This window comes from Lytechinus pictus, chromosome 8 (genome assembly GCF_037042905.1).
Source record: "Lytechinus pictus isolate F3 Inbred chromosome 8, Lp3.0, whole genome shotgun sequence".
NCBI lineage: Eukaryota > Metazoa > Echinodermata > Echinoidea > Temnopleuroida > Toxopneustidae > Lytechinus > Lytechinus pictus.
In genome coordinates, this window is record NC_087252.1 from 20676777 (window position 1) to 20696858 (window position 20082).

Here is a 20082-nt window from a genome sequence, read left to right on the forward strand (position 1 = left end):
TCGTTATGTTCATGACCAATTAACATGCTTCAATGATTCAAAGGCGTTTAATCAAATATCCACGCTTGAATAAACATGTGGAATGTGATTAGTTCTTTTTTACGTTACTGGAAATAGTGCAATTTGAAACTATGGATATCTGTCACAAACCTCCTTGCATAGTTCATTTGATTTGATTTTTATGAAAATCCCGATGTTTAATGCATCAGTGAGCACACAATATTCGAAAATTATGCAAACGAGAAGAAAGTTCAAGGCCTTGGCCCCACTCTGTGCCGTATCGAATGGTTATTTTGGTGCGCGCGCCTTTTGGATAGTATTACTGTGAAGCCATGTGCGAAGTTTCATGAAATAACTGTTGGCAGAAGTAACAAAAACCTCCATGAAATAAACCCTCATTTCATATTTGTTAAAATTTTGACTTTGTCTTTCATAGACTTGTGTGCATTATAGGTGCATATGTTTAAGAATAAGTAACCCCTTATTCAATATGGTGGAACTTTTTTTCAAGTCTGTCTTTAGCAATGTCATTTGGCAGTCATGTTTATCAACATATGGGCAGAATTACGTGCAAAAATAAAATCGATTTGTTTTATATTTATGGATGAGTGAGCACGCATCAAAGTGGGAAAATTGGTATTTCAATGTCGCAGACTCATTTAAAATGGTAATAAAGTGAATTTTGGGGGCAAATTCGGTTTCAAATGTGACTGAATTGCTGTTGTTTTTATCATCCATCATTTCTATCACCACACACTTTCCAAACTTTAAACATTTTCATGGTTGAGCGAGCACATTCGAAAACTTAGGAATGAATACTCTTTATACTGCATAGATGTATTGTTTTCCTAACAATTTTCTATGATCAGTTTGATTTATGGACAAATCAGTGGTGGATCCAGAAATTTAAAATGGGGGAAGGGCCTATAATCGGAGGAGCCACCAACATTTTCAAATTTTAACATTGATCTAACAAGTTGTAGAGGATTATACCATAAACCCCTATGATGATGCATCGCAATACATGGATTGGGGAAGGGTTTTCAAAGTGGAGGGGGTTGACCATGCAACAAATCAATCGTATGGTCATTTTTACATTTTTGTACATGCTTTTTGAAAAAAAGTTGGGGGGACTGAAGCCCCCCCCCCCCTCCCGCTTCCGCGGCCCCTGCAATACATTGTGCTCACTCAACCATGAATATACGATATCAAAATTGTGTGTGGAGTGGCTTAATGATGGATAGTAAAATTACTCATGCATGACTCAACCGATCAATCTGATTTTTTCCCCAGGAATTGCTTAATGAGTGTAGAAAACCACCTACGAAATATAATTTCTCAAAATAATTCCGTTCGAAAGTTACAGGAATTTGATTTAGGGGTGACTTACTTTTTTGTTGTGTATAGTTTACCATTTACTCTCTTTTGGGGGAAACTGATGCGAAACCTTGACAAAAATATACAGTCCACGACTCGGTGCAGTGTTTGAAACGAATTATCTTTAGTACGAAAACAATGAGGGACAAACAAGATCGATGGTAGGATTGTGATATGTGCGAAAGTTTAAAACAGCAACGAACCAGCATCCTTACTATCGCCACGTCAAGTCTTCAACTACTTTTACCTGGCTAGCATAATCATGATAATGAAGCATTCTGAGCGGTGTAATCGCGTAATGCAGTATTCACCTAAATGATAACATACTACTCAAAACATTCACACCACACTAATCGTATTACCGAGTAGCAAAACAATTACTTTCATTTAAAAAACATTATAGTTTCTCTAAAATTGTATGCGAATTGATTCTCTGTATTATTTGTTAATCTAAAAATGATTATATATTTCCAAGACTAGTTATGTATAACACATAGTCAATGAGAGACCAAACAAAAAGAGCGTAAGTATACGCACCCCAAAGGGAAGTACAAAAATAAGTGTATGTACTACTTACCACGTTTTGTTTCACTATCACCCTTGCGTTGCTCATTTGTAATTGTCACGGAAGCTTGGTGTGTTGTAATTGGTGCCATTAATTCGCTCTGTTCTTTGGTTATGAAAATATCTGTGAAAACACGATAAACTTATTCAAATACCTCATCTATTTCAAGGGAAGCACTGCCAGTGCCTTTGAAACCCAAAGAACCAATAAATTATTTTAACGTTTCTTAATGATCATTGTTTGAGTCGTTTGAGTCAGGGGAACGCGTGCACGTGGTTGGGTGAGGGTGTGCGCGCATGTGTAGTGATTCTTCTTGGGGGAAAAATAACAATTCATTTAACGTCAATCACCCAGGTCATTGTCTTACATAGGGAATGTTCCGGAAATAATTTCTTTCACACCGTCAAGGAAAAGAGATAATGGAGATTTCAAACATCATAACCCTCTATCAAAACAACTGTAACCTTGCAAGTGGGCGAAGACACTGCTCTGGCTAGTAGGAGATAGGAGGCGTCCTGTATAAAAAGAATGTTCAAACTATTACCCTCAATCGTGGTCATAAGACCTTATACATATAAGGTCATAATTCTCAAAGCGGCCTCCCCCAGAGGAGGAATACGCATAAACAAGATAAACAGAGTTGTCAGAGATCATAGATGCGCCAGCGGCAGATCACCAACGCATATGCAAGACAATGGCTTCAGAATAGCTCAGATGGCGGCGAGTTGACGTCAATGCATAAGCTCTATTTACACCTTCAACACGTGATACCGCAAAAGGAGGGACGGCGTAAGAATATCAATGCAGAGGGGAAAAGGCAAGCCACCCTAAGGTGAAGTCATTTTCTTACTTGAAGAAAAGGCCAAAGGGGAGTACATTGTTACACAAGAATGTCTGAATCTCTGTTTTATTATTTCTTCCATTTTTTTTGCTTCTTTATTTCTTTAACTATTTGAGAATCACAGGGGTAGTAGGTAGCCCTGACATAGCGCTGCCCTTGAGAGCAATGAAAGTGAGGCCATACATGATCCGAGCTTGAAAAAAAACATCCTAAGCTTTAAAATGATATAGCAGTTGTCATTTTATCAAATGATATATAAAACCAAACTATATTTGATTGAATGTCGACGAATGCACTGAGAGCTCCTAGGAATAAAGAGAAAACAAGGTTCGCGGTTCGCGGTTCGCGGGTTCATTCATGCGTGAGATGAGCACACTGTACAATCTTTACAATCTCAGCGAAACGTCCAAACAGTCAGGGGAAAATGGTGTCTTGGGAAACCCTTCCATCTCAATTTTATTGAACTTAACAACTTCCCTTTTTACCGAATGAAGAACAAACTCTTTCAGATTATCTAATCTTCTCGGGTTTTTTTTTTTCTTTTCAAGGCCGAATTGCTTCTTAGGTTATTTAAAAAGAACCTTTCCCTGGCAACTTATGGTCGGTTTGTGGATGGCGGGTCAACTGTACCTGCAATGTCTTGACGACTACATCGTCCTGCTGCTTGCCTCAGTCTACACCTGACTTCGTAATTACTACCTTTTTGCTCCTGTACCCATCCTTCAAGCATAACGCCTGTTTCGAACACCGCTTTGAGGTCTTCAGCATTTCTTTTGGCAATGGAGTCTGCTGAAATTCTCGTGGCTTTTGCCAAATTCTGGTAGTGTTGTTTGGTGATACTCAGAGCAAGCTCCTTGATGACCTCATTGTCCAATTCCCTCTTGTACTCATCTTTAACTGTGCATTTGAATAGAAAAATGCACATGAATCTGTTATAGTTTAATATTACAAGAACTGGCCATTATATAACAGTACATAATAATTAAGTTGATCATTTGCCCGAATACATTCCTATCTTTTCACTTCGGTGATAAAGACAGTTTTAAATACTACCTTTCAAGGGATTTCTAAATGGTTGAATGTTTGAAAATTATAGTTTCCAAGTAATTCAAATGCATCCAAAATCACTGCAGTGTAATTTTGGTTTTGCTATTCTTTTAAGATTCCAACAATGAATCCATTTTATAGCGCCAATGCCGATACCCATTTAACAACAACCCCCCCCCCCCCTTACAACAGCGGCTGGTGTAAAATTAAACATACTTTGGAAGAAAGTTTTGGCCAGAAGAATATAGACTTCCTTATCAGGTCCATGTGCGTCCTTTCCTGTTCTTTCTAACGCTAGGCAAAGTTGAATCATTTGGTTTGGTGATGATCTTTCTACTCCCAGTTCTACCACCTCAGGTTGTGCAGGGAACATTGGATGTTGCTCATTCTTTTCATCACCATGCCGATATTTAGGTTGTTTATGACAGCAGAAAATCCATCTGGAAGTTGGTTGTCTGGTAAGTATAATCAAAATTATTAAATGAATAGTAAAGACATCTCTAATCAAAAGTCATAATGGCTGCATGGTTTCGCAATTTATATGTATACAAGTGTATATTTTGTTGGAAATTTTGCTTTGAACACTATCGTGCGAGAGATAATATATGACACACGTACAAACTTTAACCATGCAATTACAGTTCTTACCTCATCTGTACACTTTCACCTTTTTTGTGATCCTCCTTGGGTTCCTGGTATCCAGGTTTCGTTGTCATTGAATATTCCTTCCATGCCTTCATTAACTGCAGGTCCTTCTTGATTTCGGCGTTTCTTGGTTTACCAGGATCACAGGAATCCTCTTCGCAGTTTGGGATTCCTTCATGGCGAGGGTACAATGCTCGCAGTATGGGCTTGACTGTCTCCCTGCAACCGCGGACGTGCCAGCAAATGTGTTCGAGATCAACAAGAGAGATTTCATTGGACGTACGATCATGGACATCTGAAATGAAAGCGCAGCAATTGTAGCACCAGAAATTATGATCAAGGAGTTTGAGAGGCCGAACCATTGTGTAACGTACGATGGTTCTGCCTTCCTTAGTTATATCTGACCAGAATGTTTCGGTGCCACAACACCACCTTAAAAAGCAGTGCATATGTTCGACTTTATAATGAAATCATCTTTCTGCTGGCTTTTATATACATACTACAGTGCGTATCAAAAAAAAATTTACACTTTGAAAAAGCCCTGGGAATTAAAAAAATATATATTATGTTGGTATTTTTTCACATATATTCCAATGAAAGTAAAAAATTTTGACAGAAAGTTACACTTGAATGAGCACTGTCCAGTTTTGTAAAGCTCGCAGAAATCTGTTTGCACAGAAATGTTCGTTTTCACGCTGTGTCAAGGGGAAAGGCGAAATCAAACTTACCCTGCGAAACATTTATCAGACATTTTCCTTGCACTTTGAGTCAACTGAAGTAAAAACGGATACATGCAAGCATTTTGTAGCAATTTTTCCATCTAAATTAAAATTTTAACAATTAGTAAGCACAACCTTTACCCTTTTTGTGCCAGCTGGATCTGAGGACATAACTAAATCTAAACAAAAGCTTATATCAGACATCTCCAACATTTTTCACTTTGTTTTTATCATTTAAAGTAGGTTTGCATTTCATTTTTTATTTAATACTTGTTTCTACACACTTTTCCAAGCTTGACAATGATTAACAAAATGAAAATCAAGCCTAAGCCATTTCATGAAAATCACAGCTCAGTGTAAAGCAAATATCGTCACGATGGCCTCGGTGTGTGGGGGATAGGGGTGGGGCGCAATGTACTCTTCAAAGTGTTTTGGGCAAGGAAACAAGTTAAAAAAGGTAAAAGATATATTCAAATAAACTTTACTAGCTAAATTCCATGTGTTTTTCATGATTAAGGTCTACTTTTATTCGCATAACTATTTCAAAGTTCTGCGCAAATCATTTTTCACTAACGTTTCAAAAGTAATTGGTGCTCACTCAAGCGGAAATATTTTTCGACAGTTATATCGTCATTTGCTTAAAGGAGAATGAAACTCTTGGAGCAAGTTAGCTTTTGTGAGAGCAGAAAAATCACAGAATAAGATCAACAAAAGTTTGAGTAAAATAGACCTAGCAATAGAAGAGTTGTGAGCATTTGAATGTCGAGATCACTAATGCTATGGAGATCCTCCCATTGGCAATGCGACCAAGATCTATGATGTCACAGATGAACAACTCTCCCCTTTTGGACACTGAAAATATACCCCAAAACATCTCTTTTTGCTCATTCTAATCATATGACAAACAATTCATCAATGATATAATGTTGTGAAACCTCTGTACTTGTCCTCTCATAAAGAGAACACCTCATCTTGTGATAGACTCTATAAAAGTGAGAATATAAGTGAAATAAGTACTAAAGTAATGAGGGAGTTGTACGTGTGTGACATCACAGATCTTGGTCGCATTGCCAATGGGAGGATCTACATGGCATTAGTGATCTCAATATTCAAATGCTCATAACTTTCTTATTATTCATTCAATCTTCCTCAAACTTTCAACAATATGTTTCTTTGATTTTTCTCTTTGATATGGATTCAGCTGGTTTCAAGGGTTCCATTCTCCTTTAAATGGATCTGTACCAACGTTAAAATGTCAAAAAATATCTTCAGGATATTACAAATGTATAATTTTACAGGACTTTTTCTAAGTGTAAACTTTTTTTTTGATACGCACTGTATAATTGGCGTACCGTGGTTCGCGGCATTGGGGGCACCACCAAAAAATTGTAGTCACTTAGTGGGCGCGCGAAGTGCGCTCAATAGCCTTGTATACCGACCTAATACTAGAGACATTTAAAGGACTGCCACTAAAATGATATGTATATCACTGATCAAATGACGTGAGCTGAACATTTTTATATTCAGACCTAAAAGGGATATTACAAGCATACTTTTGTAATTGTGATATTTATCTGTCAAACTAAACAATGCGAGTGGGAAGGGCGAGCTGAAGTTTTTGTATACATTGGCCCCAACAAGGCCAGCCCGAAAAAAAGGTTGATTTAAATAAATGGAGAAAAATAAAACTAGCATAACGCTGAAAAAAATCATCAAAATTGGATGTAAACTAAGAAGGTTAAGACATTTTACAATTTCGCTTAGTTTTTCACAAAACAGTGATATTCACAACTCAGTGACATGCAAATGAGACAGACGATGATGTTTTCCTCACTCATTATTTCTTTTGTTTTTTATTGCTTAAAAAATAATAAACTAGGCCTATTTCAATTTTTACAGATTGACAGCACCATCAAATGTTAAACAATGGTAATTCTACATGTTCAGGAAGGAATAAAACTTTGTTTCACAGGACAACGAGGGGAAAATTTGAATATTTCATAGTTTATCAAAATACAAAATAAATAGTGAGTGGATGACGTCATTAGTCTGCTCATTTACATACTAATCAGGATGTGCATATCACTGTTTTGTGAAATTAAGTGAAACTTTAAAATGCAATCACTTTCTTACTTTACATTCTATTTCGATGAAATTTTCAGTGTTTTGCTTCTTGGATTTTTCTCTTTTCATTCAACTTAACTTAATGTTGGGGTAGTTTGTCCATTAAGGACTATTTTGTAGAAATATGCAGCACATCTCACCATAGTCATCTATAATGTGAGGGCCAAGTGTGTGCTATTTTTTATATTTTTTTTATTACACAGAAACACATGTAGCACTTTTTGTAGTCATTGAGGGATCACGTGCTCCCCCCCCCCCCCACATGTAGTTACGCCACTGCATATATACAAGTTGACAAACACAAGCAAATTTAAGCAATGAAGATGGGGAAAATAGTTTTTTGGCTGCTAAATACGGTCTGACCCAAATGTAATATAATTTCAGATCGTTAATGGTAGTGTGCAGTGCGCCGGATTGCCATTCAGCGGGGTAAAAATCATGGTCCTGGGAAGCTAGCGTGCTGATTAGCATCCTTATAAGTACTTGTGATATTCACCATAGACAGTACCCCCTGGAAATCAGGTATGTATGGTCGCAGAAATCGCAGAAATTTAATTGAAATCACCTTCATTTGTGTTCTTGTTTATTTGTTGGGGGTTTTTTCATGTTTTTCTCATGAAATGTTTCCTTGACAAACATTATCTTCATTTTGTAACGAAGCCTCTTTCGTTTGTGCTTGTCAAATTTAAACCAGCACCCCCTCTTAAGAAATCGTCCCCAGGGTCCTTATTCTAATGAAAAGGGACGATGATCAATTCAGATTATTAGTACCAAATATTTTACAAGGCTAAAGGACAAGTCCACACCAACAAACTTGATTTGAATAGAAACAGAAAAATCCAACAAACATAACACTGAAAATTTCATCAAAATCGGATTTAAAATAAGAAAGTTATGACATTTTGAAGTTTCACTTAATTTCACAAAACAGTTATATGCACATCGTGGTCGGTATGCAAATGAGGAGACTGATGACATCATCCACTCACTATTTTTTTTTGTATTTTATTATATGAAATATGATTTTCTTTTATTTTTATATTCAATTTCTCTCCTCATTGTCAAGTGAAACAGTGATAAATTCTTCCCTATACATGTGGAATTAGCATTGTTTAATACTATATGGTTCAGTCAAGTTGGTCCCTATGGTCGAATCTGTAAAAATGAAATATTGTATAATTCAAACAATAAAAAACAAAGGAAATAGTGAGTGATGGACATCGTCGACTGACTCACTTGCATGTCACTGAGTTGTGCATATCACTGATATGTTAAAAAATAAGAAAAACTTTCAAATGCCATAACTTTCTTATTTTACATCTGATTTTGATGAAATTTTCAGATTTGTGCTAGTTTGATTTTTCTCTATTTATTAAAATCAACATTTTGCTGGGGTGGACTTGACCTTTGATTAAACCAACCTTGAACCTTTAACCATTTTGCCTAAATAGCTCCCCCTCCCCCATAGCCCAAGATTTTGAACTTTGTTTAGGTCTTTGATCAATTAAAAGGAACAGGCCTATAGCTTAGGAAAATAACACTTGACATATTTACAAACAAATGAAATTCCGCAGAGCACATTATCAAATTGATTACAACATTATCATGACTATATCTACCCTGTATGATTAATTCAACGTTCGGCCCAACTTCTTCTATGGCTCTGAAGAGAATACTGTAATCTCCTGTTGTTGTCTCTTTCCATCTGCAGAGTTCATGGTATAAATCAACTTGGGAGCGTACGACATCGAATCCCGAGTCTGTGTCAGGTTTACCCATCAAACTGTTTACAATCTTCTCCGTGACGAGGAGGTCACATTTTCCGACAAGCTCCCAAAGCTCCAAATACGAAACAGGGCCTGAAATGAAATTGCAAGATCCTTTTTCATTGTCCCTACTCTAGTAAAACCGTTTCATTTTAATCTTTGACTAAAAAACCCGGGGGGGGGGCACTTACATTGACGATTGGATGCCATGCGCGACCAAAAAACACGTAAAAAGGATGTCTTTTTCAAGATAGGGCACGTTACGTACGTAACGTAATAAGGGTGTCAAAAACGCTAAAATAATGAAAAAAGGGTATCTTTTTTCGCTAGAAAAGGTACGTGTTTAGGGTCAAATTTGCGAGGGTATAAAAAAGAAATGAAGACTAAAATGTTTTATAAAGGATGTACTTTTTGCCACAAGAGTCAACACTACGTGTTTAGAGTAGGCCTACGATTTACGCGAGGTGTGGGAGGTTGGGCTGTACTTAAGCCTATGATGTAGGTAAAGGGAACCGACGACCGACGTTCGTGACATAAACATAGCTGTACTTGTTTAGGGGTTCAATTCAGGGAATACTTGCCGAAAGTATCGTTGTGTTTCCAATACTTGTTAAGGGTAGGGTTTCACACGCCAATACTTGTTAAGGGGTGCATTTTCAGAATATGGAAAATACGTGTTTAGGGTGCTTTTCGAGACCCCATGGTCGCGCGTGGTATCCACTCGTCAATGGAAGTGCCCCCCCCCCCGTATTGTCCCTTATCTAGTAAAACCGTTTCGTTTTAATCTTTGACTCAAAAACCAAAAATAATCTCGCCTATGAAAAATTAATGTCACCACTAATGCTACCATGGATTCATGGTATTTGTATGGGAATTATAAAATGCAACAGCATGCTCAATCAAAATCATGAAATTATTATTTCACTGAAATGGTTGTCTGCTAAAACATGTGCAAGATTCATTAACTATAGTAGGTCACAAATAAGAAATATGATGGGTACTGGGTAGTAAAATTCCCGGGTAAAATATATAATTCAATAATTTCATTCCGTATATATTAAGAGTATATCCATGGTGGTAAACTGGACGTCCATGATTTATTATAATTGACATAAATCATGAGAAAAGCTAGAAAGTAAAACGGATATAATAAATTACCTTTAATGAATTTCTCATCTCCAATCAACAGTTCATAACTCTTCTTTATTCTTCTCCTCCAAATGAAGAAGATGATTACTTCGAGATAAAAACACAAATGAGTACTTATGCTATTATTTCGTATGATATGGACACGACATTGTAAAAGGATAAATGAATATTTTTAAAGTTTTAAACGTCTCAGTTTCACATACAGTAATAACAAAGCAAATCCGAAAGTTAATGCTTTTAAAGTTTTCATTTATTTAAACTGCTATTATTATACAATAGTAAGCTTTGTCATGTGCTAAATGATATAACACAAGTTGATGTGTTTTAAAACAATCCACTTTCCGTTTTACCCCACATGAAAGTGGCGACATCACAGATCGCCATCAAATGTTAAAGTGTGCGCGTCGACGTACATCATGTTTTCTTTTACTTCTTTAGAAAAAGGAATCTCCATGAATTATATACTCGTTGTGACACTATTCTGAAAAACTTTTGGATCTGGAATGCCCATTAGGCAAGTTATTTTAACTTACTGGAGATGGTGAGTATGGTGATGAGTAAGGTGATGACGATAATAGCGATGACACCTGCAATTAAAAAATAATAATTTTAATGATTACTTGGCATGTTAGAAACTGAAGGAAATCAACTGAAACAAATAAAACTGTATGATCACTAGATATCATGACCGTGTTCCTTTATCCCCGACGTTTTAAGTCAAGGGATTCGTCCAGGCATTTTTATTTACGTCAGAAACATATCATAATAACGGAATAAGAAAGACCGGTGCTACGGAAATGTATATGGTTATTGTGCCCTCTTGTAATATTTATTTCTTCTTTCTTTATAAGAATGACAATTGGTTTCCAAAATTCGTTGACGAATTGACAAAATACCAATCGTTTGTTAATCATTTTTCCGATAGAAGTCAACATCATGGAGAACATGACATAATCGTGTCACTTGATAAAAAAAATTAGGCTGCATATTCAGTTTCCTTAAACTGACCTACAACAAAATCAATAGTCATATTAATATTTCGCATCAAAAGTTTCATGCATATATACCAATTTTTAGCATAAAGAGAAACGAAGGGCCATTCATACCATACCTTTCCCTAAAGATCTACTACCGGGATCTCCAGTGAACAAATCTGTTGCATTTGTAGTTACTACAAATTCGGTGGTTGTTATGATTGGTGCTGATTTCACTATGACGCTGATAGTCGCATTTCCCCGGGTAGTCATCGGCAGAATGGCAGTACAGACGTACGGAGCAGCGCTTGGCATTGCGGCAATTGTAACCGTCAGATCTTCTGTCTCGTCGTCAGGGTTGGCAGATCTTTGCGGTTCTTGGTTGGAGATATTTCTGCCTCTGAGGGTCCAGGATAGCGAGATCACGTCTCTTGGCGCACCGCGAGCACGACATGTCAGATCAGTCGTGTCGCCTATCTCGGTTGTCAATGTACACGGGTTTTCTCCGCTTCCGGGTGATCCTGATGGGCATTGGTCAATTGCTGGGAAGGGTTCCAGGGGTGGAACTGTGATAAACGGGACAAGATTGCATACAATGGAACATTTAGATTTAGATTCATATTTCTCTGTCTGACGAAAGCCATCAAAGTCAACGTCCTTGTATACCTAGCGTGTCTGGTATTGTTTTCTGTGGTATATTGGTTTGGGGGATGGGGAGGCCTGAATCTAATTGATTTAACATGGGGAATGATGGAATAATCACTTAAAAATATGCGTGTCTTTTTAATTCCATTACATTCCGCTCTTGTAGCCAATAAAACGCTTTTCTTTGCCATATACTTTGCACAATGATAAAACTCCAGCCACTGTGTTTATCTAAATTTATTGTGAACCTTTTTAGGTAAAATTGTAAGACATATTTAATTTGCTTGGGAGGTTGGTCTATGTTATTATGAGGTACTAATTAACGACGTCGGCATGTCAAGGAATAGGTCTTACCTTTAACCGTTGCCTGCGTGTAGTTCCTGAGAATGTAACCCCTGAAGTCGGTGAGTCTGCATATGTACCGTCCAGCGTCATCATCCTCGACGTCATGGACCACCAAGGAAAAGTCTTCTGTTAGGTCATACTTTCCAGTCGCATACGCTGGGACGGTGACCCCTCGTGGAGGTGGGTACCAAGTGACTAGATTTGTTCCTGACGCCAGATCGGGTCCTGGGATTCGAGGTGGCGCAAGTAAAAATTGAGGTATAATGGAGGGTGACACGACATTTGCTCCTGCGACATTTCCTCTGGCCTTAATATCTCAGATGGCATACGATTAGAGTTAGGATTGTGATAGAGTTTTTGTTTCAGAATGATGTAAATGATTATAGGATTAGCGTTTATTTAGTTTTGGGGTTATATTATATGCTTGTTTAACCTGCAGATTTTGCATCTCAGCAATTGTCGACGGATTAAATGTCATGTAACCAAAATGGAGATCCGTCAACGAGCTGGGTGAAAAGGCCAACTAGAACTAATTTACCGTCAATTAACCATGATAATCTCGTAGTAATTTATACCATCTAGAGCGATATCAATAGAGAAAATATGTCTTGGCTTGGCGCAATAGATAAAAAAATGATCAATGGTGCCGCGTGGAGACAATTATTTGGAAAGACAAGATCAAAGTTTAGCTTTGGAAAGAATATTAAAGACTATTGAGACGGGGTTTGAAAGCATCCAACAAAATGGTGGTACTGATGTAAGTTCTTTACTGAACGAACTTGTTTTTCCTTTTATTTTGTGTTAATATCATTATTGAGCCAGGGGTGTTGTATTTTTTCAGACTTATATGGGGTTAAAAGTACAAGTCATTTTTATTAATATTTATGAACGGCTATCTACAATCTTCCGTTTGCGGAAAATGGAGTTAAACCGTTATTTAGTCGCGGGTCATAATAATGTAGCTTTTCTTGGACAGTTTAATAAATGGGCAGCGCCACTTCTGCGAGTTTGAGGAATGGGTAGTGCATGTGTTTTAAGTTTAGCGCACGGTTGCCTATTGTGTCCATTTTAGGATTCAGGACGCGTGATATGAAGAAAAAATAATAATTTCACGTCATCAAGCCTTTGAGTCACAGATTTATGTCGTATTTGTTAAAGTTCAAGTCCTAGTTACATTTGAAGTCAATTTCATTTCAATCATACGATAAAAAATAACATGATACAATCATAATAATCTAATGGGGTGTTGCAAGAAACTTGCGATCAATTGTAAGTCAATTTTTGGTCCCTAAGTCAATCACATCTCTTTTAATTAATTGTAGATTTGTGATTGATTGTTGAACTGCTTCTTGTATGAAGAAATGTAATCTGATTTACTACAGCTAAAATTGATATATTCATTGTAAAATTACAATAGAATATTTGCAATTGATTGCAAATATTTTCTTGCAACACCCCCTAAGTCTTTCAACTTAGGAAATGGATGACATTGGTAACTAGAGTGAAAGGTAGCGAGACTTCCTTGTCCCTAGACATTGAGAGAAAATGATAATTACATGTACATGGTAATGTAAATGTTCCAATGCTGCAGACATACTTATATGCATACTACATTTTACAAAATCACGGGTTACGTTTAGGGTTAGTCATCCATTCATGCGCATACACACCCGAACACTCACATACCCGCACATACACCCAGACAATAATAAAGGATAGGGTGTTAGTCATCAAATTTCACACATATACACCCCAACACTCACATACACATACACACACATACACCCAGAAAATAATAAAGGTTAGGGTGTCAGTCATCAAATTTCACACATATACACCTCAACACTCACATACCCACACATACACCCAGACAATAATAAAGGATAGGGTGTTAGTCATCACATTTCACACATATACACCCCAACACTCACATACACACACATACACCCAGAAAATAATAAAGGTTAGGGTGTCAGTCATCAAATTTCACACATATACACCCCAACACTCACATACCCACACATACACCCAGAAAATAATAAAGGTTAGGGTGTTGTGGAAGAGCCGTGGTGTAGTGGTTCTGACTCTCGCCTTGTAAACAGAGGGTCGTGTGTTCGAATCCCACCGCGGTCTAGCGTCCTTTGGCAAGGCGTTAATCCACACTTTGCCACTCTCGACCCAGGTGCTAAATGGGTACCCGGTAGGATGCGAAAGGTATTGTATGTTTGATTTTGCCAGCGCCATAATGTGGCTGCGACGAATGCAAGGAATGCTCCCCAGGGAGTGGAAATTGTGCACTTTTCGTGTTTGATTGAAATGAATCCAATGACCGGGGTAATAATATGCTGTAACGCGCTTTGGGTCATTCTGGAAAAAGCGCTTTATAAAAATTGGGTATTATTATTATTATTATTATTATTATTATTATTAGTCATCAAATCTCGCACATACATACCCCAATCACGCACATACACACACATACACCCAGAAAATAATAAAGGTTAGGGTGTTAGTCATCAAATCTCACACATATACACCCCAACACTCACATACACACACATACACCCAGAAAATAATAAAGGTTAGGGAGTTAGTCATCAAATTTCACACATATACACCCCAATACTCACATCCCCACACATACACCCAGAAAATAATAAAGGTTAGGGAGTTAGTCATCAAATTTCACACATATACACCCCAACACGCACATACCCACACATACACCCAGAAAATAATAAAGGTTAGGGTGTTAGTCATCAAATCTCACACATATACACCCCAATACTCACATCCCCACACATACACCCAGAAAATAATAAAGGATAGGGAGTTAGTCATCAAATTTCACACATATACACCCCAACACTCACATACCCACACATACACCCAGAAAATAATAAAGGTTAGGGTGTTGTGGAAGAGCCGTGGTGTAGTGGTTCTGACTCTCGCCTTGTAAACAGAGGGTCGTGTGTTCGAATCCCACCGCGGTCTAGCGTCCTTTGGCAAGGCGTTAATCCACACTTTGCCACTCTCGACCCAGGTGCTAAATGGGTACCCGGTAGGATGCGAAAGGTATTGTATGTTTGATTTTGCCAGCGCCATAATGTGGCTGCGACGAATGCAAGGAATGCTCCCCAGGGAGTGGAAATTGTGCACTTTTCGTGTTTGATTGAAATGAATCCAATGACCGGGGTAATAATATGCTGTAACGCGCTTTGGGTCATTCTGGAAAAAGCGCTTTATAAAAATTGGGTATTATTATTATTATTATTATTATTATTATTATTAGTCATCAAATCTCGCACATACATACCCCAATCACGCACATACACACACATACACCCAGAAAATAATAAAGGTTAGGGTGTTAGTCATCAAATCTCACACATATACACCCCAACACTCACATACACACACATACACCCAGAAAATAATAAAGGTTAGGGAGTTAGTCATCAAATTTCACACATATACACCCCAATACTCACATCCCCACACATACACCCAGAAAATAATAAAGGTTAGGGAGTTAGTCATCAAATTTCACACATATACACCCCAACACGCACATACCCACACATACACCCAGAAAATAATAAAGGTTAGGGTGTTAGTCATCAAATCTCACACATATACACCCCAATACTCACATCCCCACACATACACCCAGAAAATAATAAAGGATAGGGAGTTAGTCATCAAATTTCACACATATACACCCCAACACTCACATACCCACACATACACCCAGAAAATAATAAAGGTTAGGGTGTTGTGGAAGAGCCGTGGTGTAGTGGTTCTGACTCTCGCCTTGTAAACAGAGGGTCGTGTGTTCGAATCCCACCGCGGTCTAGCGTCCTTTGGCAAGGCGTTAATCCACACTTTGCCACTCTCGACCCAGGTGCTAAATGGGTACCCGGTAGGATGCGAAAGATATTGTATGTTTGATTTTGCCAGCGCCATAATGTGGCGGGAATGCTCCCCAGGGAGTGGAAATTGTGCACTTTTCGTGCTTGATTGAAATGAATCCAATGACCGGGGTAATAATATGCTGTAACGCGCTTTGGGCCATTCTGGAAAAAGCGCTTTATAAAAATTGGGTATTATTATCATTATTATTATTAGTCATCAAATCTCGCACATACATACCCCAATCACGCACATACACACACATACACCCAGAAAATATTAAAGGTTAGGGTGTTAGTCATCAAATCTCACACATATACACCCCAACACTCACATACACACACATACACCCAGAATATAATAAAGGTTAGGGTGTTAGTCATCAAATCTCACACATATACACCCCAACACTCACATACACACACATACACCCAGAAAATAATAAAGGTTAGGGTGTTAGTCATCAAATCTCACACATATACACCCCAACACTCACATATCCACACATACACCCAGAAAATAATAAAGGTTAGGGTGTTAGTCATCAAATCTCACACATATACACCCCAACACTCACATACCCACACATACACCCATAAAATAATAAAGGTTAGGGTGTTAGTCATCAAATCTCGCACATACACACCCCAATCACGCACATCCCCACACACGCATGCAGTAAATGATGCATGGTATATATAGATGTGAAAAATGATCAGGGATCCGTTGCAGAAAGAGTTGCGTTAAACGCAAGTCAAAAATCAATCGCAAGCCCCCAATGCGCGCTGTTGATTGGTTGAAAATCAAGTTGCGCATGATTTTTAGAGTTGCGATTGATTGCAACTCTTTCTGCAACGGGCCCCATACCAGTTTAGGGGAATAGAAGAGACCAACTGTCTCCTTAATTGAACCGTAAAAGATGACAGAGCCATGACAGAAGGCATCAATGCAAAATGTTCTCTGTAATGAATTTGCTCATAGTTCATAGACAATACAAATAGGGCATTATTGTTCTTACCCTTTAGCCAGAAGACAGCTAATGGTTCGCCTTTAAACCGACATTGCAGCACCCCATCATGTCCTCGAAGAAAAACAGGCCTTACATCCACCACTACCACGTCCACAGGAATGTCTAAGAAACAAAAATATATCAATGTATATAAAAGATTCTATTTTATTTAAAAAAAAGACCAAAAAATATCCTAAATCTTCGAAAATCAGAACTTTTGTGCTGTATCTTACTGACAAAGATGGGGGTTTCGTGCACGGAGTACCCTTTTTACTTTCTTTAATATTTATGTATTTCATCCATTCCACAATGATATACAAGTAAATATAGAAAGATAATTCCATTCTTCAAAACAGATTGCAAGATTGGATAGAGGTGTGCATATGTGCGAGGTTCTGGGGACGCCGTGTGTGTGCGTGGGGGTGTGAGAGTGTGCGTGCGACAGCGAGGAGGATGACGTATATGCAGGTGTGGGTGCATGGGTAGGGTGTGTGTGGGTGGATGGTGGTAGTGTGAGTTTCTGTGATAGGTTTTACCTTAATGTATCATTTCAATGTTGTAAAACTTAGATACCGAAATTAGCATCACTAAGATTAATTTTACTGTTCTATTTTTTTTACGTTCAAAGTCCTTTCATTTCAGTTCAAAATATTACAGTTCACTTCTCGGACTCAAGTCATGTCATCACGGCTCACCAGCAATCCATTAATTTTGGAGGCTGTATAAATATGTCTTCTGAAATGTAGGAATAAACTTAGTAAAAACAGAATTTAAGGACGTTCCACAGTTATGTTTGTGCGCACCATAGTCTGCGCATATTTTACACTCTGCGCGCCGACGTCACAATGGATGAACTTGTTATTTAATCAGCTGTAGGTAATGTGAGCTGATTTTTCTCCTTATCTGCACTAACTGCAGATCTGATGTGTTATTTTATGAAGCTAATAAACTGGAAATATTCCATGGACCATTTTTTATTCCTCTACAATTTCAAAGTAGTTTCTCTGTAGTGCTGCAAAGTATGATGAATATGACCCCGAGTATGAATAAATGAAAAAGTGGTTCGGAAATTTTCCTCACATGCATAGATACTGCTTTTGGCGCGCTTTCGGGTGTTTTAAGAAATTGCTCTAATAAGAGTGCTGATAGTTTGAAAACAAGCACATGAACCCATATTTTTAAATGTTTGCACTTCTTAGGTATACACTCCTCTACAACTTTGCAAAGTTTGGTGAAAATGACATGGGTTTTGAATAAAGTGCAGCATTTCTTTCGCTTCTCAAGTTTGTTATTGAAATTTCACATTCTTTAGGCTAAGTATCTTTCTCGCAATTTCTAAGAACTGAGAGTGTTGTTAGACTTAAATGAGCAAACAATTGACAGCAATATAAATAGATTATCCATCTCACGGATACAATTATTAATCATATTGCAAAATTTGATGAAATTTCCATGGATTTTGACTGAGAAATAGGGCTTTTAAACTCAATGTTGTGATCTCGTGAGGTCTAAAAATGCCAAATTCTTTTGGATGCGCAATTCTTAAGAACATCATCCATTTTGGGTTAACTTTTAAGCTCTGTAGCAAAAAATCAAGCACATGGACCCATGTTAATTTTTGCCTATTTGGAATATTCAGGTGCTGAAGTATCTATGTGCAAAGTATGATGAAAACGACATGGATTTTCAATATTTGGGAGCAAGACTGCGGAACCACTCGCATTTTAGACTGTATTAACAGACTTTTGCTTGTTTTCAGCGCATTTAGGGCTGTTTCAAGCCAACTCGCAATACTTTGGACACTGGTAATTCGAAAATGAGCACATGGACCCCATAGTTTAAGTGTCTTAACTTCTTCAGAATATATTTCTCTACAAATCTAGAGAGTATGATGAAAATTACATGGATTTTGAATGTTTGGGAGCAGGACTAAGGAACCATTCGTCATGTTCGTATTTTAGACATGCATTTTGGACGGTATTAGACTTTTGCCAGTTTTAGGCGCATTATAGACTGTTTCAAGCCAACTCGCAACATTTTTTACACTGATAGTTTTAAAACGAGCACATGGACCCCATATTTGTATTATTTTAACGTCTTCAGAATATATTCCTCTACAAATCTAGAGAGTATGATGAAAATGACATGGATTTTGAATGTTTGGGAGCAAAATTACGGAACCATTCGTATTTCAGACATTTTGGACGGTATTATATCAGACTTTTACTTGTTTTCGGCGCATTTTGGGCTGTTGCAAGCCAACTCGTAACAGTTTAGACACTAATACCTTAAAAACGAGCACATGGACCACATTGTTTTAATATCTTAACGTCATCAGAATATATTCCTCTGTAAATCTAGAGAGTATGATGAAAATGACATGGATTTTGAATGTTTGGGAACAAGACTACGGAACTATTCGCATTTTAGACGGTATTATTAGACTTGCACGTTTTCGGTGCATTTTAGGTGGATTTCAATATTTTTTAAGCCAACTCGCAACACTTTGGACACTGATAGTTTAAAAACGGGCACATGGACCCCATATTTTTAATATTTTAATGTCTTTAAAATATATTCGTCTACAAATCTAGAGAATATGATGAAAATGACATGGATTTTGAATGTTTGGGGGCAAAACTACGGAACCATTCGCATTTTAGACGGCATTATTTTTAGATTTTGGCACGTTTTGGGCGCATTTTGGGCGATTTTCATGCCATCTTGCATCACTTTGGACACTCATAGTTAAAAAACGAGCACATGGGCCCCATATTTTTAACTTCCCTACACCTTCGATATGCATTCCTCTATAATTTAGCCGAATTTGATGAAAATGACATGGATTTTGAAAAAAGTGCAGCTTACAAAACACTTTTTAAATTTTTTGAGTAGATTCACGTCTTTAAAGATTAGTTTTTTCCGAGTTTTTGCACCATTCTTGCCAAATGAGGGCGCTGCTGA

At 37.6% G+C, this 20082-nt stretch overlaps 1 protein-coding gene across 1 annotated transcript in view; it reads right to left on the reverse strand.

Annotated features, from left to right (window-relative positions):
- Nucleotides 1-17236, reverse strand: part of LOC129267038 (uncharacterized) — a 36624-nt gene extending 19388 nt beyond the window's left edge. Inside the window, exons 1-10 of the mRNA XM_064103755.1 lie at nucleotides 17128-17236; nucleotides 12207-12422; nucleotides 11345-11773; nucleotides 10767-10820; nucleotides 10243-10320; nucleotides 8938-9177; nucleotides 4479-4770; nucleotides 4047-4285; nucleotides 3414-3680; nucleotides 1955-2065 (exon numbers count right to left, since the gene is read on the reverse strand). Of these exons, the coding sequence (XP_063959825.1) occupies nucleotides 1955-2065; nucleotides 3414-3680; nucleotides 4047-4285; nucleotides 4479-4770; nucleotides 8938-9177; nucleotides 10243-10320; nucleotides 10767-10820; nucleotides 11345-11522 (1459 nt within the window). The 5' untranslated portion in view covers nucleotides 11523-11773; nucleotides 12207-12422; nucleotides 17128-17236. The remainder of the gene's footprint in view (nucleotides 1-1954; nucleotides 2066-3413; nucleotides 3681-4046; nucleotides 4286-4478; nucleotides 4771-8937; nucleotides 9178-10242; nucleotides 10321-10766; nucleotides 10821-11344; nucleotides 11774-12206; nucleotides 12423-17127) is intronic.
- Between the last annotated feature and the right edge of the window lie 2846 nt (nucleotides 17237-20082).